A 19,734-nucleotide genomic window follows, 5' to 3' on the forward strand; every position below is an offset into this window, starting at 1 on the left:
AACATAGGCCTAATACTCGTTGCTTTCACGAGAACTGGAAACTGGCATACTAGAGTTGGACAGAACTATAATTGCGTCTTTAATCGATCATAGGGGGATATATGCATATCGATCATGCACATATAACATAGGATGGGGAACACGTAGGCACATATGACATGGTAAAATTCAATTTTCAATTTTCTGCCTGTGCCATTGTTGTCTTGCACGTCTAACACCAGACATGCTGTTTGAAACTCTGCCTTCCTAGGTAAATAACTGAATATAAATATGCATGGCAGCGTTTCTGAGTAATGAATTGAAACTGGGAAGACTTCGTTCACACTTTTTAGATTTGTGGGACTAAGAACGCTATAGATGAGTTTTCAGCAATTTACAATAGATGGGCGGTAAAGCGTTAAACTGGATGACGCCTACGTCATGGGAATCCTCCCAGAGGCGGCGCCCTCGGACGCTCCGGTCTTTTATAACGCCAGCGATAGTAACCTGGACTCAGAAACCCTTCCCTTGTTTACTATGGAGCTGTCGGTGATGTCTGCGGGATCTTTCTTTCTGCAGCAGTTGACGCTGTCGAACGTCCTGCTGTTTTTGGCAATCTTCCTCTTGGTTGGCGATTATCTTAAAAGGAGGGCGCCGAAGAATTACCCCCCTCGACCCTTCTCCTGGCCCTTTATTGGATGTTTGCCCTCCATGGACTTTGCTCAGCCTAATGTCTCGTTAAAAATGGTAAGATTACAGTACAGAAACAATTTAAACGAACTGTGACAGACCCGTAGGTTTTGTCGTTTGTATACAGAAAATGATTTGTTATGATATTTCAGTTACAAGTGGGCGGCGGCAATACAAGTTTACATACTCCAGGGAGAGGGAGACCATAGAAGTGCAGCGCAGAGCAGAGTTCGCACAGAGCAGCAGCGCCATACTATCTCCATTCTACCCATCTCCCAGGTGTAGCACGGAAGCAGTAGTGCCCAGCGTCATACATGCACTTAACATGCACACATGGCAGCCGTATTGTAAGCTTTCCTCGCTCAGGGAGCAGCAGCGCTGCGCGACCTTCCCTCCCTGATAGTAGAGGTTAAACAAGGATAGGTGACACACTTCCGTACACACCTGGGTGACAGGCGCAGCTGTAGAGTATTGGCGTGGGGCAGCGCCGCAAGTCATTTACTGCGCTGCTTTTACGCCAATTCGAAAGGGCAGGAATGCACCTTATTTACAAGATAAGCAGCCAGCCCTTAGCCGCCACGCGCAAACGCAGGCACCCGAGAACCATGGCAAAAGGGTGTCTGTGGGGCTGGCATGGTTGTCTTTTTTTTCAGGAAGGTGTGCATGATTGTTTTTTGCAGAAAGGTGTACCTACCTGCGCAAAAACAATCATGAGAGACGTTTTCCTCTGTCAATGTGTGCTGCAGAATGCAGCGCATGCGGAAGTAACTCTTGAGTATCACATGTCTATTAATAACGTCATTAGTTGTAGCTCACTGTATCTGTTCTATAGGGGTATATTTGGATTCCATGTGCCGATATTAAGGGTTCTATGTAGATGGGTATTTTAGTTGCGAGTGGTATTCGCACTTGTGTCATTACTTTCGGTGTAAATGTGTCATTGAGTGTTTTTGCAAGATTTGAGCGCATGTTCAGTATCCACTGCTGTCAGCGTATGACGTGAAAAAAGTACTGGGAGAAGTACATGTGTATCCAATTTACAACATCACAGTTGGAAGTTTACGGAGATGTTTGCACATCCAAACTGATACTTTCAGTCTCACTTGCGCTGTAAATAAAGTGCATCTATTTTCACCAAGATCAAAGTAATCCGATTTGTTGTAATAGATCTTGAAAAGCAACAAGTGGAGATAATATTAGTGAGGATTGCAGAAGTTCAGCCACTTTACCATTTTGTAGTTGTTCTTAACAGGTTTGTCATGGCAGCTAGCCTTCCTTAGGTATATTGGTGAGGATTGCAGACGTTCAGTCACCTCCCTATTTTGTAGTTGGTCGTTACAGGTTTGTCATGGCATCTAGCCTTCCTTAAGTATATTGGTGAGGATTGCAGAAGTTCAGGCCTGTCAACATTTTTTAGTTGTTCTTTACAGGTTCGTGTTGGCAGCTAGCCTTCCTTAGGTATGTTGGTGAGGATTGCAGAAGTTCAGTCACCTTAGCATTTTGTGGTTGTTCTTTACAGGTTTGTGTTGGCAGCTAGCCTTCCTTAAGTATATTGATGAGGATTGCAGAAGTTCAGTCACCTCCCCATTTTGTAATTTCTCTTTACAGATTTGTTATGGTAGCTAGCCTTCCTTAGATATATTGGTGAGGATTACAGTTCAGTCGCCTTACCTTACAGACCACGCACGCAACCTGGGCTTCATCCTGGACTCCTCCCTCTCCATGACCAGGCAAGTTAACAAAGTCTCCTCGACGTGCTTCAACATCCTACGCATGCTACGGAAGATCTGCTGGTGGATCCCCACCGAGACCAGGAAGACCGTCACCCAGGCCCTCGTCACCAGCCGTCTGGACTACGGCAACGCCCTCTACGCCGGTACCACCGCCAAGCTCCAGAAGAGACTCCAGCGGATCCAGAACGCCTCAGCCAGACTCATCCTCGACATCCCACGAACCAGCCACATCTCCGGACCTCTGAGAGACCTTCACTGGCTCCCCGTCAACAAAAGAATCACCTTCCGCCTCCTCACCCACGCACACAAAGCTCTACACGACCGAGGCCCGAGTTACCTCAACAGCCGAGTCAACTTCTACGCTCCCAAACGCCACCTCCGCTCAGCCAACCACGCCCTCGCCGCCGTCCCCCGCATCCGAAGAGCGACTACAGGAGGAAGGTCCTTCTCCTACCTGGCCGCCAAGACCTGGAACTCCCTCCCCCCCGACCTGCGCCTGACCCAAGACCACCTCTCCTTCAGGAAGAAGCTGAAGACCTGGCTGTTCGAGCAGTAGCGGCACCCCCCCCCCCCCCCCCCCCCAGCGCCTTGAGACCCCACGGGTATGTAGCGCGCTCTACAAGTGTCATTGATTGATTGATTGATTGATTTTTGTGGTTGTTATTTACAGGTTTGTGTTGGCAGCTAGCCTTCCTTAGGAATCTAGGTTAACCACTGGTACAATGTGGCCATGTTCAATATTCACTTTCATGTATGTTTTAGGCTTGAGCAAGCACTTGCTGTTTTAATGGGGTTGGACTGCTAACGTCAAATGTAAATTAGTGAGCATGATGGACGCCCTAAAGCCTTTCCACTAAGGAGGCAAAGGGTTGGAACCTACCCTTATCTCCAGATGACCTAGCTTTCCTAAACATTGTTTTTTGCCACAAATACGAGGTCTAAATATGGAGTCTATTGCTTGCAACTTAAGCTAAATATATTTTTTATCAAAGCTACATTGTACCAAATCCCACACATAGTGATGTGCAATTAACTGTCCAAAGCTTTGCAGCCCTTTATCAGTCTGTGTTATGAAATCACACCTAAGTCAGGGGCGTAGCTACAGGGGGGCTGTAAATACCCCCTAATGTATTAAAAAAATTGTTGGGTATAGGAGCTTTCAGTCGGGTAGGGTAAGGTGTCTGTCGGATTTCACCGGACATTTTTAAATACTCAATCATGGTTATAATACTGTTTTTTTAGTAACCCCTCACAATCAGAAATCTTTCCCATTCCACTGGCCCTTAAACAACCATCAAACGCTGATTCTCATATAACGATTAACATTATATGTCAGTGTGATTGTTGGAAAATCTGAAGGTCACTCCCCTTCCCCCCAGTCTTGCTGGCCAAGCTACGCCTATGCAAACAGTAATGAGCAGTCCCACTACCGACCTATCTGGTCAGCGATCCCTCATCAGGCAGTAAATCCTGTGTGATGCAGTTCCCAGCCATTAGACAGTGTTGTGGAGCTCCCAGCCTAGTGCACTCCCCAGCATGTCTGTCCACCATCCTGATGGCCGCCATCACATTTAACATTATTATCAGTGCTGCCATGCCTACTTTAGGGAGTAGAAATCAATGCCAAACTGAGTTAGCTCAAGTGGGACTGTGTTAGTCATTTTATAATATGGACTGGAACCCAAGGGGGATCCCATAGAATGCAAATCTTTACCCTTGACGTAAACAGGTCATTAATGGTGCAGAGCCTTTATACTTTATCTTTACTCCATCATACTTACTAGAATATTTTTCAGCTTTCAGAAAAGTATGGAGATGTTTTCAGTGCAGACATGGGGAGTTTAAGATTTGTCACGTTGAGTGGATTACAGACTATCAAGGAAGCCTTTGTTCATCAAGGTGACATTTTTGCAGATCGACCACATATTCCTATCTTCTACAACGTATCAAAAGAATACGGTAAGTTTTATTTTATCTAGTTGATGATTAGTTAGTCTTTTTTTTAAATATAAAGATCTTTTAAAAAATACACTTAAATTTTAATGATCACCAAGAGTATCTGAAGCCTGAGTTTGAGTACAATGAACATTATTTTTCTGCATGTCTGTGAATTTCTAATATTCGTTAAATCAATTTAAGGTATAAACATACTATCTTATAAGGTACACATTGTGAATCAGTAAAAGTATTTTGAGACTAACTGCCATTTACTTCAAGATTATCATTAACACCCACAGCTTTTTCTGACTATATGTTCCTTTTTAGGTCGAGCCTAGGTAGCGCATGCACTGCTCTGCAAGGCATGCTGTATTCAGATAGGGACTTGAAGCTCTGCCCATTCTCTGCCCATATTTTTCATTGGCTTGTGTCATTGTCCACTGTAAACTGTGGCTGTTCATTCGTCAATAGGCTTAGTAGTTCCTCCTTAGTACAGCTGTGTCTCATTTTGTAACCTCCCATGGCGACACCCCCGTTATGGGTGTTGTTACTCGGTAGGCATTAATTACAGCCTCCGAGCCCTATTTTCTCAAATAGCTTTGTTCCGCCTGCTGTTGCAGGCAGAACACGCTCTCTCCTAACACTTTTTAAAACAAATTGTAGCTAGCATTTGCAATGAAATAGGTCTGGCATTTGCGAGGGTTTAAGCTATTGGCATTGTAAATTACAATGCCTTTCATTTATCTATTTTACAACCAACACATAAATTAAAGACATTGTCATTTACAATGCCAATAGCTCAATCTATCGTAAATGCGAGACCTATTGATTGCAAATGCTTGTTTATTAAAGTGTTTATTTTCATACTTATATTTACATTTTAGCTTGATATTTAATTGTTCATTATACTCTCATCGAATGTCACAAACCAGTTTGTTGTATCATTCTATTTATTTAATAGACTTCTTCAAACTGTGGGTCGCGCCTTGGTTGTGTTCCGGGAAAGGAGGAGCTGGGCGCAAACGAGTCTGCAATTACTTGCAAATGAAGATAGTCCTGATGCGCAAAAGACACATTTCCAGGCTGTCTTCGTTTACATGCAGCAGTTAAAGTGTATAAAAAGAGTGTGAGAATGAGCTTCAAGTGATGCAAACTGTTTAAAAATATACTGCCTCCAAAGCAGTCCTTATTTTTGGTGATAAACAATTTGCACACATTTACATTCCTTTCAGGTAACAAGCACCCTCGTGAGAATACATGTTTCTTCTTTAGATCTCTATCCCTCTCTCTTTGCTTAAGTGCACAGGAGCTCCTCCCACTAGTCTCAGTGTGTGGCCACTAGACCGCACTTATGGCAGTCGGTAATATATAACAAGCATTGGAAATGCAATAGGTCTCGGATTTATTTGAGTTAGAGCTAATGGCATTGTAAATGGCAATGTCTTATAGCCATGTGGTATGGAGTGTATGCATGTGGTGTGTAATGGAATTATGTGGTTTGGATCGGAACTGTTCACCCTGCACACTCACAAACTGTTCACCTTGCACACTCACAAACTGTTCACCCTGCACGCTCACACAATGTTCACCCTGCACGCTCACACACTGCTCACCCTGCACGCTCACACACTGCTCACCCTGCACGCTCACACAATGTTCACCCTGCACGCTCACACAATGTTCACCCTGCACGCTCACAGACTGATAACCCTGCACGCTCACAGACTGCTCACCCTACGCACTCACACTTCACACTGTGCACTCACAACTCTGCGCTCGCACTCTGCCCACTCACTCTCCACTCACTACTCTGCACTCACTACTCTGCACTCACTACTCTGCACTCACTACTCACTACTCTGCACTCACTACTCTGCACTCACCACTCTGCACTCACTACTCTGCACTCACCACTCTGCACTCACTACTCTGCACTCACTACTCTGCACTCACTACTCACTACTCTGCACTCACTACTCACTACTCTGCACTCACTACTCTGCACTCACTACTCTGCACTCACTACTCTGCACTCACTACTCTGCACTCACTAACTACTCTGCACTCACTACTCTGCACTCACTACTCTGCACTCACTACTCACTACTCTGCACTCACTACTCACTACTCTGCACTCACTACTCACTACTCTGCACTCACTACTCTGCACTCACTACTCTGCACTCACTACTCTGCACTCACTACTCTGCACTCACTATTCACTACTCACTACTCTGCACTCACTACTCTGCACTCACTACTCTGCACTCACTACTCTGCACTCACTACTCACTACTCTGCACTCACTACTCACTACTCTGCACTCACTACTCTGCACTCACTACTCACTACTCTGCACTCACTACTCTGCACTCCCTACTCTGCGCTCACTACTCTGCACTCACAACTCACTACTCTGCACTCACTACTCTGCACTCACTACTCACTACTCTGCACTCACTACTCTGCACTCACTACTCACTACTCACTACTCTGCACTCACTACTCACTACTCTGCACTCACTACTCACTACTCACTACTCTGCACTCACTACTCTGCACTCACTACTCTGCACTCCCTACTCTGCGCTCACTACTCTGCACTCACAACTCACTACTCTGCACTCACTACTCTGCACTCACTACTCTGCACTCACTACTCTGCACTCACTACTCACTACTCACTACTCTGCACTCACTACTCACTACTCACTACTCTGCACTCACTACTCACTACTCTGCACTCACTACTCTGCACTCCCTACTCTGCGCTCACTACTCTGCACTCACAACTCACTACTCTGCACTCACTACTCTGCACTCACTACTCTGCACTCACTACTCACTACTCTGCACTCACTACTCTGCACTCACTACTCTGCACTCACTACTCTGCACTCACTACTCACTACTCACTACTCTGCACTCACTACTCACTACTCTGCACTCACTACTCTGCACTCACTACTCACTACTCTGCACTCACTACTCTGCACTCACTACTCTGCACTCACTACTCTGCACTCACTACTCACTACTCACTACTCTGCACTCACTACTCACTACTCTGCATTCACTACTCTGCACTCACTACTCTGCACTCACTACTCTGCACTCACAACTCACTACTCTGCACTCACTACTCTGCACTCACTACTCACTACTCACTACTCTGCACTCACTACTCTGCACTCACTACTCACTACTCTGCACTCACTACTCTGCACTCACTACTCTGCACTCACTACTCTGCACTCACAACTCACTGCTCACTACTCTGCACTCACTACTCTGCACTCACTACTCACTACTCTGCATTCACTACTCACTACTCACTACTCACTACTCTGCACTCACTACTCACTACTCTGCACTCACTACTCACTACTCTGCACTCACTACTCTGCACACACTACTCACTACTCTGCACTCACTACTCTGCACTCACTACTCGGCACTCACTACTCACTACTCTGCTCTCACTACTCTCTGCACTCACTACTCTGCACTCACTACTCACTACTCTGCACTCACTACTCACTACTCTGCACTCACTACTCCGCACTCACTACTCACTACTCACTACTCTGCACTCACTACTCACTACTCTGCACTCACTACTCACTACTCTGCACTCACTACTCTGCACTCACTACTCACTACTCTGCACTCACTACTAACTACTCACTACTCACTACTCTACACTCACTACTCACTACTCTGCACTCACTACTCACTACTCTACACTCACTACTCACTATTCTGCACTCACTACTCTGCACTCACTACTCTGCACTCACTACTCACTACTCTGCACTCACTACTCAGTACTCTGCACTCACTACTCTGCACTCACTACTCACTACTCGGCACTCACTACTCACTACTCTGCACTCGCTACTCTGTACTCACTACTCTCTGCACTCACTACTCACTACTCTGCACTCACTACTCACTACTCTGCACTCACTACTCACTACTCTACACTCACTACTCACTACTCTGCACTCACTACTCACTACTCTGCACTCACTACTTGCTACTCTGCACTCACTACTCTTCACTCACTACTCTGCATTCACTACTCTACACTCACTACTCACTACTCTGCACTCACTACTCACTACTCTGCACTCACTACTCTGCACTCACTACTCACTACTCTGCACTCACTACTCGGCACTCACTACTCACTACTCACTACTCGGCACTCACTACTCACTACTCTGCACTCACTACTCTGCACTCACTACTCACTACTGGTGGAGAAGTGTGGCTCAATGGTTAGAGCGGCAGACCCTGATGCAGAGGTCTGGCCCGGGACCAGGGTTCGATTCCCGCCTCGGCGGGTCTTGGGCTCAATTTCCCCGGACTTGATATTTCTCGCCTCGGTGCCTAGTCTAATCATGGGTCCCACTCTGTGACTCTGGGCAATAGCTTGCTTAATCTCCACAACGGCCCCAGCAGCGCTGTGGATGCCTGGCTTCACCTTGGGGGTGCCCAGGAGTGGACATTTCACAGGAAAGCCAGGATGGGTTCCGCAGCGGTATGAATACAGCGCTACGAGGCCTCCGGGTAGAAGTGCGCTATATAAAATACAAACATTTACATTTACATTTACTCTGCACTCACTACTCTGCACTCACTACTCTGCACTCACTACTCTGCACTCACTACTCACTACTCTGCACTCACTACTCTTCACTCCCTACTCTGCACTCACTACTCACTACTCTGCACTCACTACTCTGCACTCACCACTCTGCACTCACCACTCTGCACTCACTACTCACTACTCACTACTCTGCACTCACTACCCGGTACTTACCACTCTGCACTCACCACTCTGCACTCACCACTCTGCACTCACCACTCTGCACTCACTACTCACTACTCTGTACTCGCCACTCTGCACTCGCCACTCTGCACTCGCCACTCTGCACTCACCACTCTGCACTCACTTCTCTGCACTCACTACTCTGCACTCACTACTCACTACTCTGCACTCGCTACTCACTACTCTGCACTCACTACTCACTACTCTGCACTCACTACTCTGCACTCACTACTCACTACTCTGCACTCCCTACTCACTACTCTGCACTCACTACTCTGCACTCACTACTATGCACTCACTACTCACTACTCTGCACTCACTACTCTGCACTCACTACTCTGCACTCACTACTCTGCACTCACTACTCACTACTCTGCACTCACTACTCACTACTCTGCACTCACTACTCTGCACTCACTACTCACTACTCTGCACTCACTACTCTGCACTCACTACTCACCACTCTGCACTCACCACTCTGCACTCACCACTCAAGTCCATGCAATTGGAGGATATAACTTTCTGAACAAGCACCTACCTCTCAGTGCCCTCACTGCCTTGCAGGACTTCTCGATGCCAGCCAGGAAGAGAGCAGTGATCGGCGCGCGGCGGGGACGCTGGCGCTGTGAGCGTGCGCGCGACTGAATCCGCGCGTGGCCAGCACTTGTCGCTCCCTCTCCCATTAGGATTGCTGGGCGCGTGCCCAGCTCTTGTCTCCTTTTGTCGGCTTTGGTGGCTGACATCTGCACTCACTACTCTGCACTCACTACTCTGCACTCACTACTCTGCACTCACTACTCTGCACTCACTACTCTGCACTCACAACTCACTACTCTGCACTCACTACTCTGCACTCACTACTCTGCACTCACTACTCTGCACTCACTACTCACTACTCTGCACTCACTACTCTGCACTCACTACTCACTACTCTGCACTCACTACTCACTACTCTGCACTCACTACTCTGCACTCACTACTCTGCACTCACTACTCACTACTCTGCACTCACTACTCTGCACTCACTACTCACTACTCACTACTCTGCACTCACTACTCACTACTCTGCACTCACTACTCACTACTCACTACTCTGCACTCACTACTCACTACTCTGCACTCACTACTCTGCACTCACTACTCTGCACTCACTACTCACTACTCTGCACTCACTTCTCTGCACTCACTACTCTGCACTCACTACTCACTACTCTGCACTCACTACTCACTACTCTGCGCTCACTACTCTGCACTCACTACTCACTACTCTGCACTCACTACTCACTACTCTGCACTCACTACTCTGCACTCACTACTCACCACTCTGCACTCACCACTCTGCACTCACCACTCAAGTCCATGCAATTGGAGGATATAACATTCTGAACAAGCACCTACCTCTCAGTGCCCTCACTGCCTTGCGGAACTTCTCGATGCCGGCCAGGAAGAGAGCAGTGATCGGCGCGCGGCGGGGACGCTGGCGCTGTGAGCGTGCGCGCGACGAACCCGCGCGTGGCCAGCACTTGTCGCTCTCTCTCCCATTAGGATTGCTGGCCGCGTGCCCAGCTCTTGTCTCCTTTTGTCGGCTTTGGTGGCTGACATGATTACAATAGTTCTCTGCCGAGAACGCGCTTCGCGCGTCTCTAGGCCGACACCTAAAAAGGATGTGGGTAGCACTTTCCTTGCTAGCATTAAAGGTCAGGTCCCAATTGCTGTGCACAGAAAAGGGTCCAAGCAACACAGAAGGAGGGGGTAGATGTGTGTTCTTTGTTGTTGTGTGTTTTTTGCACAATACAGCAGAAAGCCTAATTTGGGCATCTGGCCTAGATGTGATAGTCTCGTTGAGTGGTTGGAGTTAGCCTGCTTCGCAGCGCTGTAGCTATCATTTGTTGCTGCATCTGCAGGACGCCTCTTTGCTGAGACATCTGTTGCACTATATAAGTTGGGTTAACCTAACATAACATAAGATGAAAGGCTAGGGCAAGCTTGCTGTGCCATCGTTGCTTTGTTCCTCAGAGCAAAGGCCCTGGGGAGAATGAAGCAGAGGAACAACATGATTTGGGTGATGAGAGTTGGAAGGGAGATGAATGGTGTGAGATGTAAGGGAGAGGGATGGGTTTAGATGGGAGCCCATGTTATTAAAGGGTTGAGGCGACAGCTGGCTTTGCAAGGCAGTAGTTATCATTGGCGAAGTTGGTGCAGGGCCAAGGGGCCCATTGCATCATAATTACAAATGTTTTACAAAAAAAAGTGGCCATGGGGGCTCATTTCCTCTGATAGCAATAGGGCAGATGGCACCGTTGTCGTGAAAAGGGGGGCACATGTGGTATCTAATTTTTGTTCTTCAGAAAGAGACAGCTTGTGTCAAGATTGAAGCAATGGTCAGGCATTATGGGGAAGTAGTGAAAGAAGCCTGCTTATCAGGAATACAGCCATCATTAGTGGAGCGGCCGACTTACATTGTTGCCCCCAGCACTCCAAATATGGGGATTAGTGTTTTTGGTTAATCTGTTTCTGTTGGATGCAGTTGCCCTTTTATAAGCATCCCTTTTTGGCACTCCAACCAGTTGACCCTGTGCAAACGCTGTTGAAAACTGACCTGCTCCAGAGACCCTCCGGTCCTCCCGCCTGTCTCCCGCCGCCCAGCTGCTCTGTTACCATCTCGAGCCGGGCCGCCGAGTGGAGTGTGGCGAGGGGCTGCCTACAACTCCCGGCAGCCCTTGAGGTCCCGAGCGACATCACCCAGTGCCAGGAGGCGCATAAAAGCGTCACTAGCCCCGTCTCGCGGGACGCCGGGCGAAGCCCGGGCCAAGGGCGGGCCCGTTGTTGCCCGTTAGTGACCGGTAAGACCGGACCGGGCAACCCCCCTTTAGTTTATCACAAGGTAAATTGTTCTATTTATCCTAGGAACATCCTCCCTCCAGCCAACAAGTACTGTATAAACCACAGCTGGACCTATATTAAGAACTATCTCCTAGGTCTCTACGGAATATAGTGTAAACCTTAGGCTAGGCCACCATGACCAGAGGGAGTAGGAGTAAAACTGCAATGAGCGTCGCCCAGATTACAGGTTCGATCGACCAATTCATCTCTAGAACTAATGAGGCAATCGATCAGAGTATCTCTCTGCTGGAGCGCAGGGTATCCCAAGACCTTGCGAACGCGAGACGCTCTTCCATGGGCCTCCTGGCATCAGCGGTATCACCTATCCAGCAAGGTACCAATATCCCTTTGTTGATACCATCTAACACTGTAGCAGAAATCCATACCGTCCCTAGTACGGTGGATCTCTCAGCCACCCAGCCTTCGTTAGATTCCCATGTGTCAGAGGACCTTGAAATCACCCCAGACTTACAGTTATGCCAATCGCAAGAGACAGCATTAGTCAAGCAGTCTCGTGGGGCTAGGGAGGGTGCTGTTCCAAAACGGGGGAAAGGCAAGAAAAACGCTAGTCTAGCCAGATCTGGTGCCCCTTCAGAGACCGGGGGGGGAAGCCTGTCCATTCTAGCCTGAGTGATCCAAAGGTTACCAACTCTCCTGTTATTAATTTAGTTGACCTGCCCGATAATCCTTCCATCATGGGCCAGGCGGGGGGTTCTTGTAGGACTTGTAACACCAACCCATACCTATTAGTCAGCATCAGGGAGCTTCTTATGCACCACTTAAAACCTCTGGAACGCAGTTTATTGCACCTCGAAAAATAGATAGCGATACTTTCTGCTACGCCACCCACTCAGTCCAGTTTAGTTCAAACAAAACAGGGGGGGGGGGGGAACCTAAACCTCCAAATATAGCTCCTCAATCGGCACAACCAGGTCCTCGAGGTATGCCGACCAAAGCTGCTAAGGCTTCTACCACGCAACCTAAGCCCAATACACCATCTGCTTCCTCCCAGTCAATTCCTGGCGTGGGCTTGGCTTCGATTAGTACGCCCACTGTCCCGTCCCAGGCCCCCTCAGGACTGGTGAAAGGTCCTGCCCAAGTAGCCAATAAAAATCAGACACCTTTTACACCTAAAACGCCGAGATTAAATCCCTCGGGGGGAGGTAAAAAAGGGAGCGCGGCCTTGGCACCCCATTCATCTTCCACCGGAGGCGTCCCCCTATACGGTTATTCTCACTGGGGTCCCAGAGCTATTCGATGGTACAGTTGAACCATCTTGGTCTCTTCAAAACAAGGTTTTGCAGTGGCTTAGCCTAAACAGGCCCCTACAGCCCCGTTACTCAAGTAGAATTTCTACAGTCCGCAGAGTAACATGGATCGGGGACGAACGTAAAACAATACAAGGTGACTGTATTATAGTAAGAATCAATAGGGTCCACCTCGTATGGAGTCAGTGTATATCCTGTTGTTGATGGAGTACACACTGTTGGTTAAAATACCCCTCACACACCAAAAGGGCCCTTGGTGTCATGCTTCATCATCGGGGCCTTCCCATCCCGCTGCGGGACGGGGCAGTGCTGCGACAAGCGGCTACGCTGGAGCACCTTAGGGTGGGGGTGCTATGTGAGTTGAGTGAGTGTCAGTGAGGTCAGGAGTGATACAAAAAGTGATGTTAAAAAATACCTGGCCTAGTGATAAGAAAAATTATTTAATAAGCACTGGCTGGTATAGTTAAAATAAAAGTGATGCGGAGAAATTTAGCAGGTTATGGGCTAACTCTCCTGTGTGGGTCAACATGTTTCGGGGCACCAGGCCCCTTCGTCAGGACCGGGAGAAGATCCCCCTGTCACTCACTAGTGTTTACACCACAAAAAAATATATATTAATAAGGTGTATATTACAATGAAGTGTAAAGAAAAAAGTCTTATCAATGTGTGTAGCTATACAATTATAATTACACAGTTCCTACCACTATCAGTATTGCTGATGTAGTATGCTTTGTCTTTGAAGGAGTCAATGCCCCATGAGCCACCTCTAGACTGAAGGGTATGTAAGGGTCCAATGAACCCCCTGCACCGCTGTGCTTCCTCCTCCGTCCGTGGCTTCCGTGGTAGCCACGGACGGAGGAGGAAGCACAGCTGTGTAATTATAATTGTCAAGAATCCCAAACCAATTTTTGTTGAGAAAACAAGGCTGGAAAAAGCATCCGTTTACCCGTATCTAGGTATACTGGTGGACGACACCCTAAGCTGGAGACAGGCCATGGCCAGTAGAAAACTTCTCTTCCAGCGAGCAACAACGGCCCTGGTCTCCTTTTCCAGGAAACTCGGTAAACCAGCTCCCACGGAATTGCTTAAGATTTAGTACGCAAAGTGTCACAGCGTAGCTACCTATGGCGCGGGAGTTTGGGATATGGTCCAATAGATCCAATCCAGACGATAGAGAACGGGTTTGTCAAGTATTTGTTGGCGCTCCCACAAAGTGCGCCAACATATGCATCCCATAATGAGCTAGGTATGGACTATGTTACTGACACTATTCGTTGCCAACCTATTCTTTTATGGCAGCGTATATGGACAAAAGCCGAGTGCCGTCTAACACGCTCTTTGATCATGGACTGTATGGACTTAATAAACTGGCAAAAAATCCCATGGCTAGGTTATGTGGGGAACTTCTTTAGAGACCTTGGTCGCAGCTCCTTCTTCGAGGACCCACCTAGTATGGAGGATATCTCGAGAAAGGCGCTAAAGAGGATGTGTTTGGGACACCTAAGAGAACTTCGTGGCTCAATTGAGATCTTAAAACCCTCCAATTCCCAAATCCGCGCAGTCCAGAATGATATAGGCATGCAACCGTACCTATCGTATCACCTGTCCAACCACGAGAAATATCTTTTTACAAGGTTTCGCTTCAACTCTTTCTTTCATTTGGTTTCTTTTCCACAAACACAGAGCTGGTCGAATGCCATCACGAACTGCCCTTGTGACGGTGTATCCCCCCAGTCAACAATCCACACTATCTTGTTTTGCAAATTCTATAAGTTACCACGAAAGTCCTGGATTCTACCACTCCTCCGTTTAATTGGCCTACGGTCCTGTCATCCAGCATTTATGTCTCTACGGTTCCTGGACTCAGAATGCTTTGCAAAGTGCATAGTTACTTTTTTAAAAGCTTGTATTAGGATCCGTCGTGCTGTTGGCTAATCTTGTTACATGTTCACATATTGTATTCTTACGTATGCAACTGTTATCTTCAAGTTTTATATTTGTTCTCGAAGTATATTTTATTTAATTAATTTTAATTTATTTCTGATTCCGTTAGTAATATCGTTTGATTCTTCATGTATTGTGGAAATTTTATTTTTTGTTTTGAATTTTCTTTTTATGAATTCATTGTCATTTTTTATGTGCTTTTTATGGTTGCAAAACAAGTGGTAACCGAATAAAAGATTATGAAATGAATGAAAATAAGCGTTAGATTTAGTGTGTATTACGAGCTACAGAAAAGCACCTTCAACATGATCCCATAATCACGCCCGTGTGATCAGCCCTCCCGCTGCCCAAAACCTTGCCATAATGTTTTGGAGAGGGACCCAACTTCAAACATTTAGTTTTTTTTGAGGGTAGGAGGGTGCAGGGGGAGGGACAATGGGGAACAGAGCAAAGAAGTTTGAAAACCTCTTTTGAATGTCACTTTGATGTAATCTTTATCTGTGTGAATAAGTGAGCAACGTTATGCTTTCATATAAAAAATGAGGAATGTACTGAGAAAGTTCTGGGGACAATAACAATACTGATTAGTGCACTCTTCTATAAGTGAACCAGAGCTCGGAGAAGCAGTCTTTCCAGAACATGTCCAATTTAATACTTTGCAAAAAGAACAATTGATGGACAGAATGCAGAACAATGTCCTACATTCACCCCAGTACAGAGATCCGGGCTTAAATCCATCGTTGTTTTGCTCACCATAATACTTAATACTTTAACACTGATATATACAAAGCCTCATCTGTTAAGCCAAATAATTTGTGTTTAATAAAGGGGACCATTAGCACAACTAAGGCTTGATTTGGAGCTTGGTGGTAACTCATAATTCACACTTTTTTTTTAGCATATGCTAAATAGGAAGTGGGGGCCATTAAACATCTCCGTCTAAAGACATAGCCTTTAGTGAGGGTGCCCTTTTCATTCTGAGTTCATAGAGGCCCCTTTTAGTAAATGGGTATTATTTTGCTTGTTCATCCCGTGTGTATCTGCTGGAATGTGGATTGCCTGTCTGGTTTTTGGATGACAGATGGCTGGGGAACAGGGTGGCTCCCGATAGTCTACGTAGGTCAGAAAAGGGCTAAACAGACATGGGTTACAGTGGGGGGAAGAGGGAGGAGAGTTCCTTGCACCTCAAAGGACCTGGTATGCCTCTGACAAACCTGTATCCACCTCCTGCCAGAAATTCATGCCAGAGAAGGCACAACTGGTTCTGGCCAGACACCGACACCCTCTGCCTGGAGGATCAAAGGATTTTTGTGTACAAATGCTGGGTCCCAGATCCCTGAACTTTAGAACTCATCTGGATCAAGCACACTGCCCAGAAGACGAGGCGGAGAAATTGCTAAAGGGAACGACCACTTTGCTGCGTGCTTGCTGGGCTGACCTGCAGTGGCTGCTTCTGTCTTGGGCAGTGAAAGGCCTGGACTGTACTTTCTGCAATCGAATTGGGGAGACTCTCCAAGGGCTTGAGGTAGAGCTTGCCCCCTTTTCACGAAGTCTCAGGAACAGAAAAGACTTCAAGTTCTTTGACCCGCATCACTGGGGACTGTGTGTTTTGTGCTACAACCTGAAGAACGCCCGTCAACAACATCTACGACTACCCTGCCGAACCCGTGCCCTGAAGGCACTGCAGAGGGCACTGCCGCAATGCTGCACCCCGACCCTGGTCTCACCGACAATGCCTACTGACGCCATCACCGAGCCGCTGCTCGCACCGCGTCCTGTGGGCACCGCACTCCGTACCGCCTTGCTTCACGCCAAAGCTTTTGCACCGCAGCGGGCACCGTCGCCATGCCGCACTGCGACCCAAGTCTCACCGACGACGCCTGCGGACACCATCACCGAGCCGCTGTTCTCCCCGCTACCTGTGGCCCTGCACTCTGCACCGCCTCGCTCCACGACGACGCCGTGGCCTTCCTGACGCGCTACTTCCCGCCAACATTGACACCACTACTTGCACCGTGGTACGTTGGCACCGCTCATAAGTTACACGACACACCGCCCTCATCCCACACCGCAGCCTTGGCCTACCGATGCCGGTGCCATCGACTCTAGTTTGTCAGCCGACGACAGCGCTTCGGCAAAGACAATGCAGCTGCTTAAACCGTGACCTGCTAGTACCATGACGAGCACCACCTCCATCTCGCCCCGCGACCCTGGTCTCACCGACGACCCCACCTAATGCCGCCACGAGCCGCTGCTCGCACCGCGACCTGGGGGCACTGCACGCTGGACTTCTCACCACAGCACCCGACGCCTGCCAGTGCCAGCCCTCCTGATTCCATCAGAGAGGAGCTCGACCTGCAACGCCCTGCATTTCTCACAGGTACTGTTGGATTTGTAGTTCACAAAGCCGTGATAACGCCGGACGGAGCTATCAACCTCAAGGAATTATTTTTAAAGCATGTTTTGATAAGCAAAGAGTGTGAAGTATAGTATTGTGGATTTGTAGCTTATTTGGTCTTGTCTTAAGTATATAAAAATTGGATATTTTTCTAAACTGGTGTGGTGTCCTTTTGTAGTGTGTACACTGTTTTACTGTTGGTTATGTGCAAATGCTTTACACACTGCCTCTAAGATAAGCCTGGCTGCTCGTGCCAAGCTACCAAGGGGGTAAGCAGGGATTATTTTAGAAGTGTAACTCCCTTATCCTCACTAGAGTGGTGATTTCTGCCTTGCTTTAGCGCAAGTCTCAGCTAGCCAGAAATCTCATTTCTAACATTGGTTGTCAGCGGTGGGGTTCGGACTTGCGTTTGCACTTGACTTACAGTGATTGGTGTGCACTACTGCCATATCGCGGACCATTACGTACCACATACTAACCCGTTTTCTTTTTGGCCGATTTTTGTGATCTTGCCTGGTGAACTTTCTGCCTCATTATGCCGGAATCAATAGCATCATCTGTTGCATCCATGGACATTGCCTTTGAACTATACACTGTGAGAGAATTGAAGTCTGTGTGCAAAAACCTAAAAGTCCAAGTCAGGGGCCTCACTTGGAAGAACGAGTTTCAAAAGGCACTGAGGGCCTGTGTAGCAGCCAGAGACGCAAGTGGGCAATCTGGTGACCTTAGTGGTGAGGCAGGGGAGCCTAGTCTTAGGATGATTGTGCTTTTGGGAGGGGGGGAAACTTCCCGGCAAGGCAGTAGTGGCCTGTCCCCAGAGGAACTGGAGGACAGGTGGGAAGCAAGCAAGTTGGAGTTGGAAAAACCCAGGATGGAAAGTGAGATGGAAAACAAAAGCCATGGAAGAAAAGAAGATGATGTTAGACCATAAACGAGGTCTTAAGGAGCTGGAGCTAAGGAGTAGGCCCGGCTCAGATGATGCCAGCAACTCGTCAAGACAAGCAGACAAAATCTTGCACATTGCGAAGAATGTGGGCAATGAATTCAAGAAGGGGAACGACATACAAAGGTGGTTTCAGGGGTACGAGGCAGACATCTGCATGAATGGGGTCCCTGAGTAGAATTGGGGAGCAGGATTGTGGCCTCTCTTCCCCGAAGAGGCTAGGGACACTTTGATAGCTTTGGGTAAGGGGTATCACCTCACCTATCCAGATATGAAGGACGCCCTCCTCACTAAATATGGTCTTACTCCTGAAAAGTACAGGGACCAGTTTAGGTCCAGTAAGAAGTCCGGTGCCAACACATGGTTGGAGTGTGTGGATGTGTTTTGCTGATCGTTGGATGGCTGGGTGAAGGGCAGCAATGTGACCGATTGTAAGGGGCTCTACAATTTGATTGCGTGGGAGCACCTGTCCAGTCTATGTGTTGCAGATCTACGCCAGCACCTAGTAGATAGTAAGCTGACTGACCCTAGGAAGCTTGCTATGGAGGCAGCCCGCAGGGTGAGTACCAGGGTCTACAAGAAAGCGTTTGGGTAGACTCCGCCAAAGGTGGGCAGGGTCCCCAGCTGAAAAGTGGGGGGACAAGGGTAAAACACAGGAGTTCTCGAAAGGGCCCAAATAACACCCAAAGTAAAGGTTCCCATCCCCCGTAGATTAGAAGCAAGGGGCCTCGACAGGAAAGCCTGCCAAGACCGGCTCCAGCAAGTGTTTACATGTGAGCAGGTGGGGCACATGAAGGGAGACACCAGGTGCCCAAAGGGGATACAGCCACCCACCAGTGGACAGTCCAAAGTGTTGGCCAGCGTAGTGCTTGGGGAGGAGGAGGAGTCCCAACAGGAGGGGGGCCCTCAGAAATGAACCTTGTCTCACTACAGGACGGTGAGATTGTCCCTGGAGCCCAGGTGCCCCCTATCACAAAGAAATACAGCACCTGGGTGACCATCAATGGGAAAAGGGTAGAGGCTCTCAGGGGATGACCTCAGTTTGTTGTCACCTGGTTCTTGAGATGCAGGTGGTCCCCCGGGGCATTCCACCAGGTGATCGCAGTTGACACTTCCGAGCG

General features: G+C 47.9%; 1 protein-coding gene across 1 annotated transcript in view; it reads left to right on the forward strand.

Annotated features, from left to right (window-relative positions):
- Nucleotides 1-479: 479 nt before the first annotated feature.
- LOC144798765 (cytochrome P450 2J2-like) overlaps nucleotides 480-19,734 on the forward strand; it is a 515,175-nt gene continuing 495,920 nt past the window's right edge. The window contains exons 1-2 of the mRNA XM_078669801.1: nucleotides 480-726; nucleotides 4,199-4,361. Of these exons, the coding sequence (XP_078525927.1) occupies nucleotides 517-726; nucleotides 4,199-4,361 (373 nt within the window). The 5' untranslated portion in view covers nucleotides 480-516. The remainder of the gene's footprint in view (nucleotides 727-4,198; nucleotides 4,362-19,734) is intronic.

Source organism: Lissotriton helveticus, chromosome 1_2 (assembly GCF_964261635.1).
Source record: "Lissotriton helveticus chromosome 1_2, aLisHel1.1, whole genome shotgun sequence".
Lineage (NCBI taxonomy): Eukaryota > Metazoa > Chordata > Amphibia > Caudata > Salamandridae > Lissotriton > Lissotriton helveticus.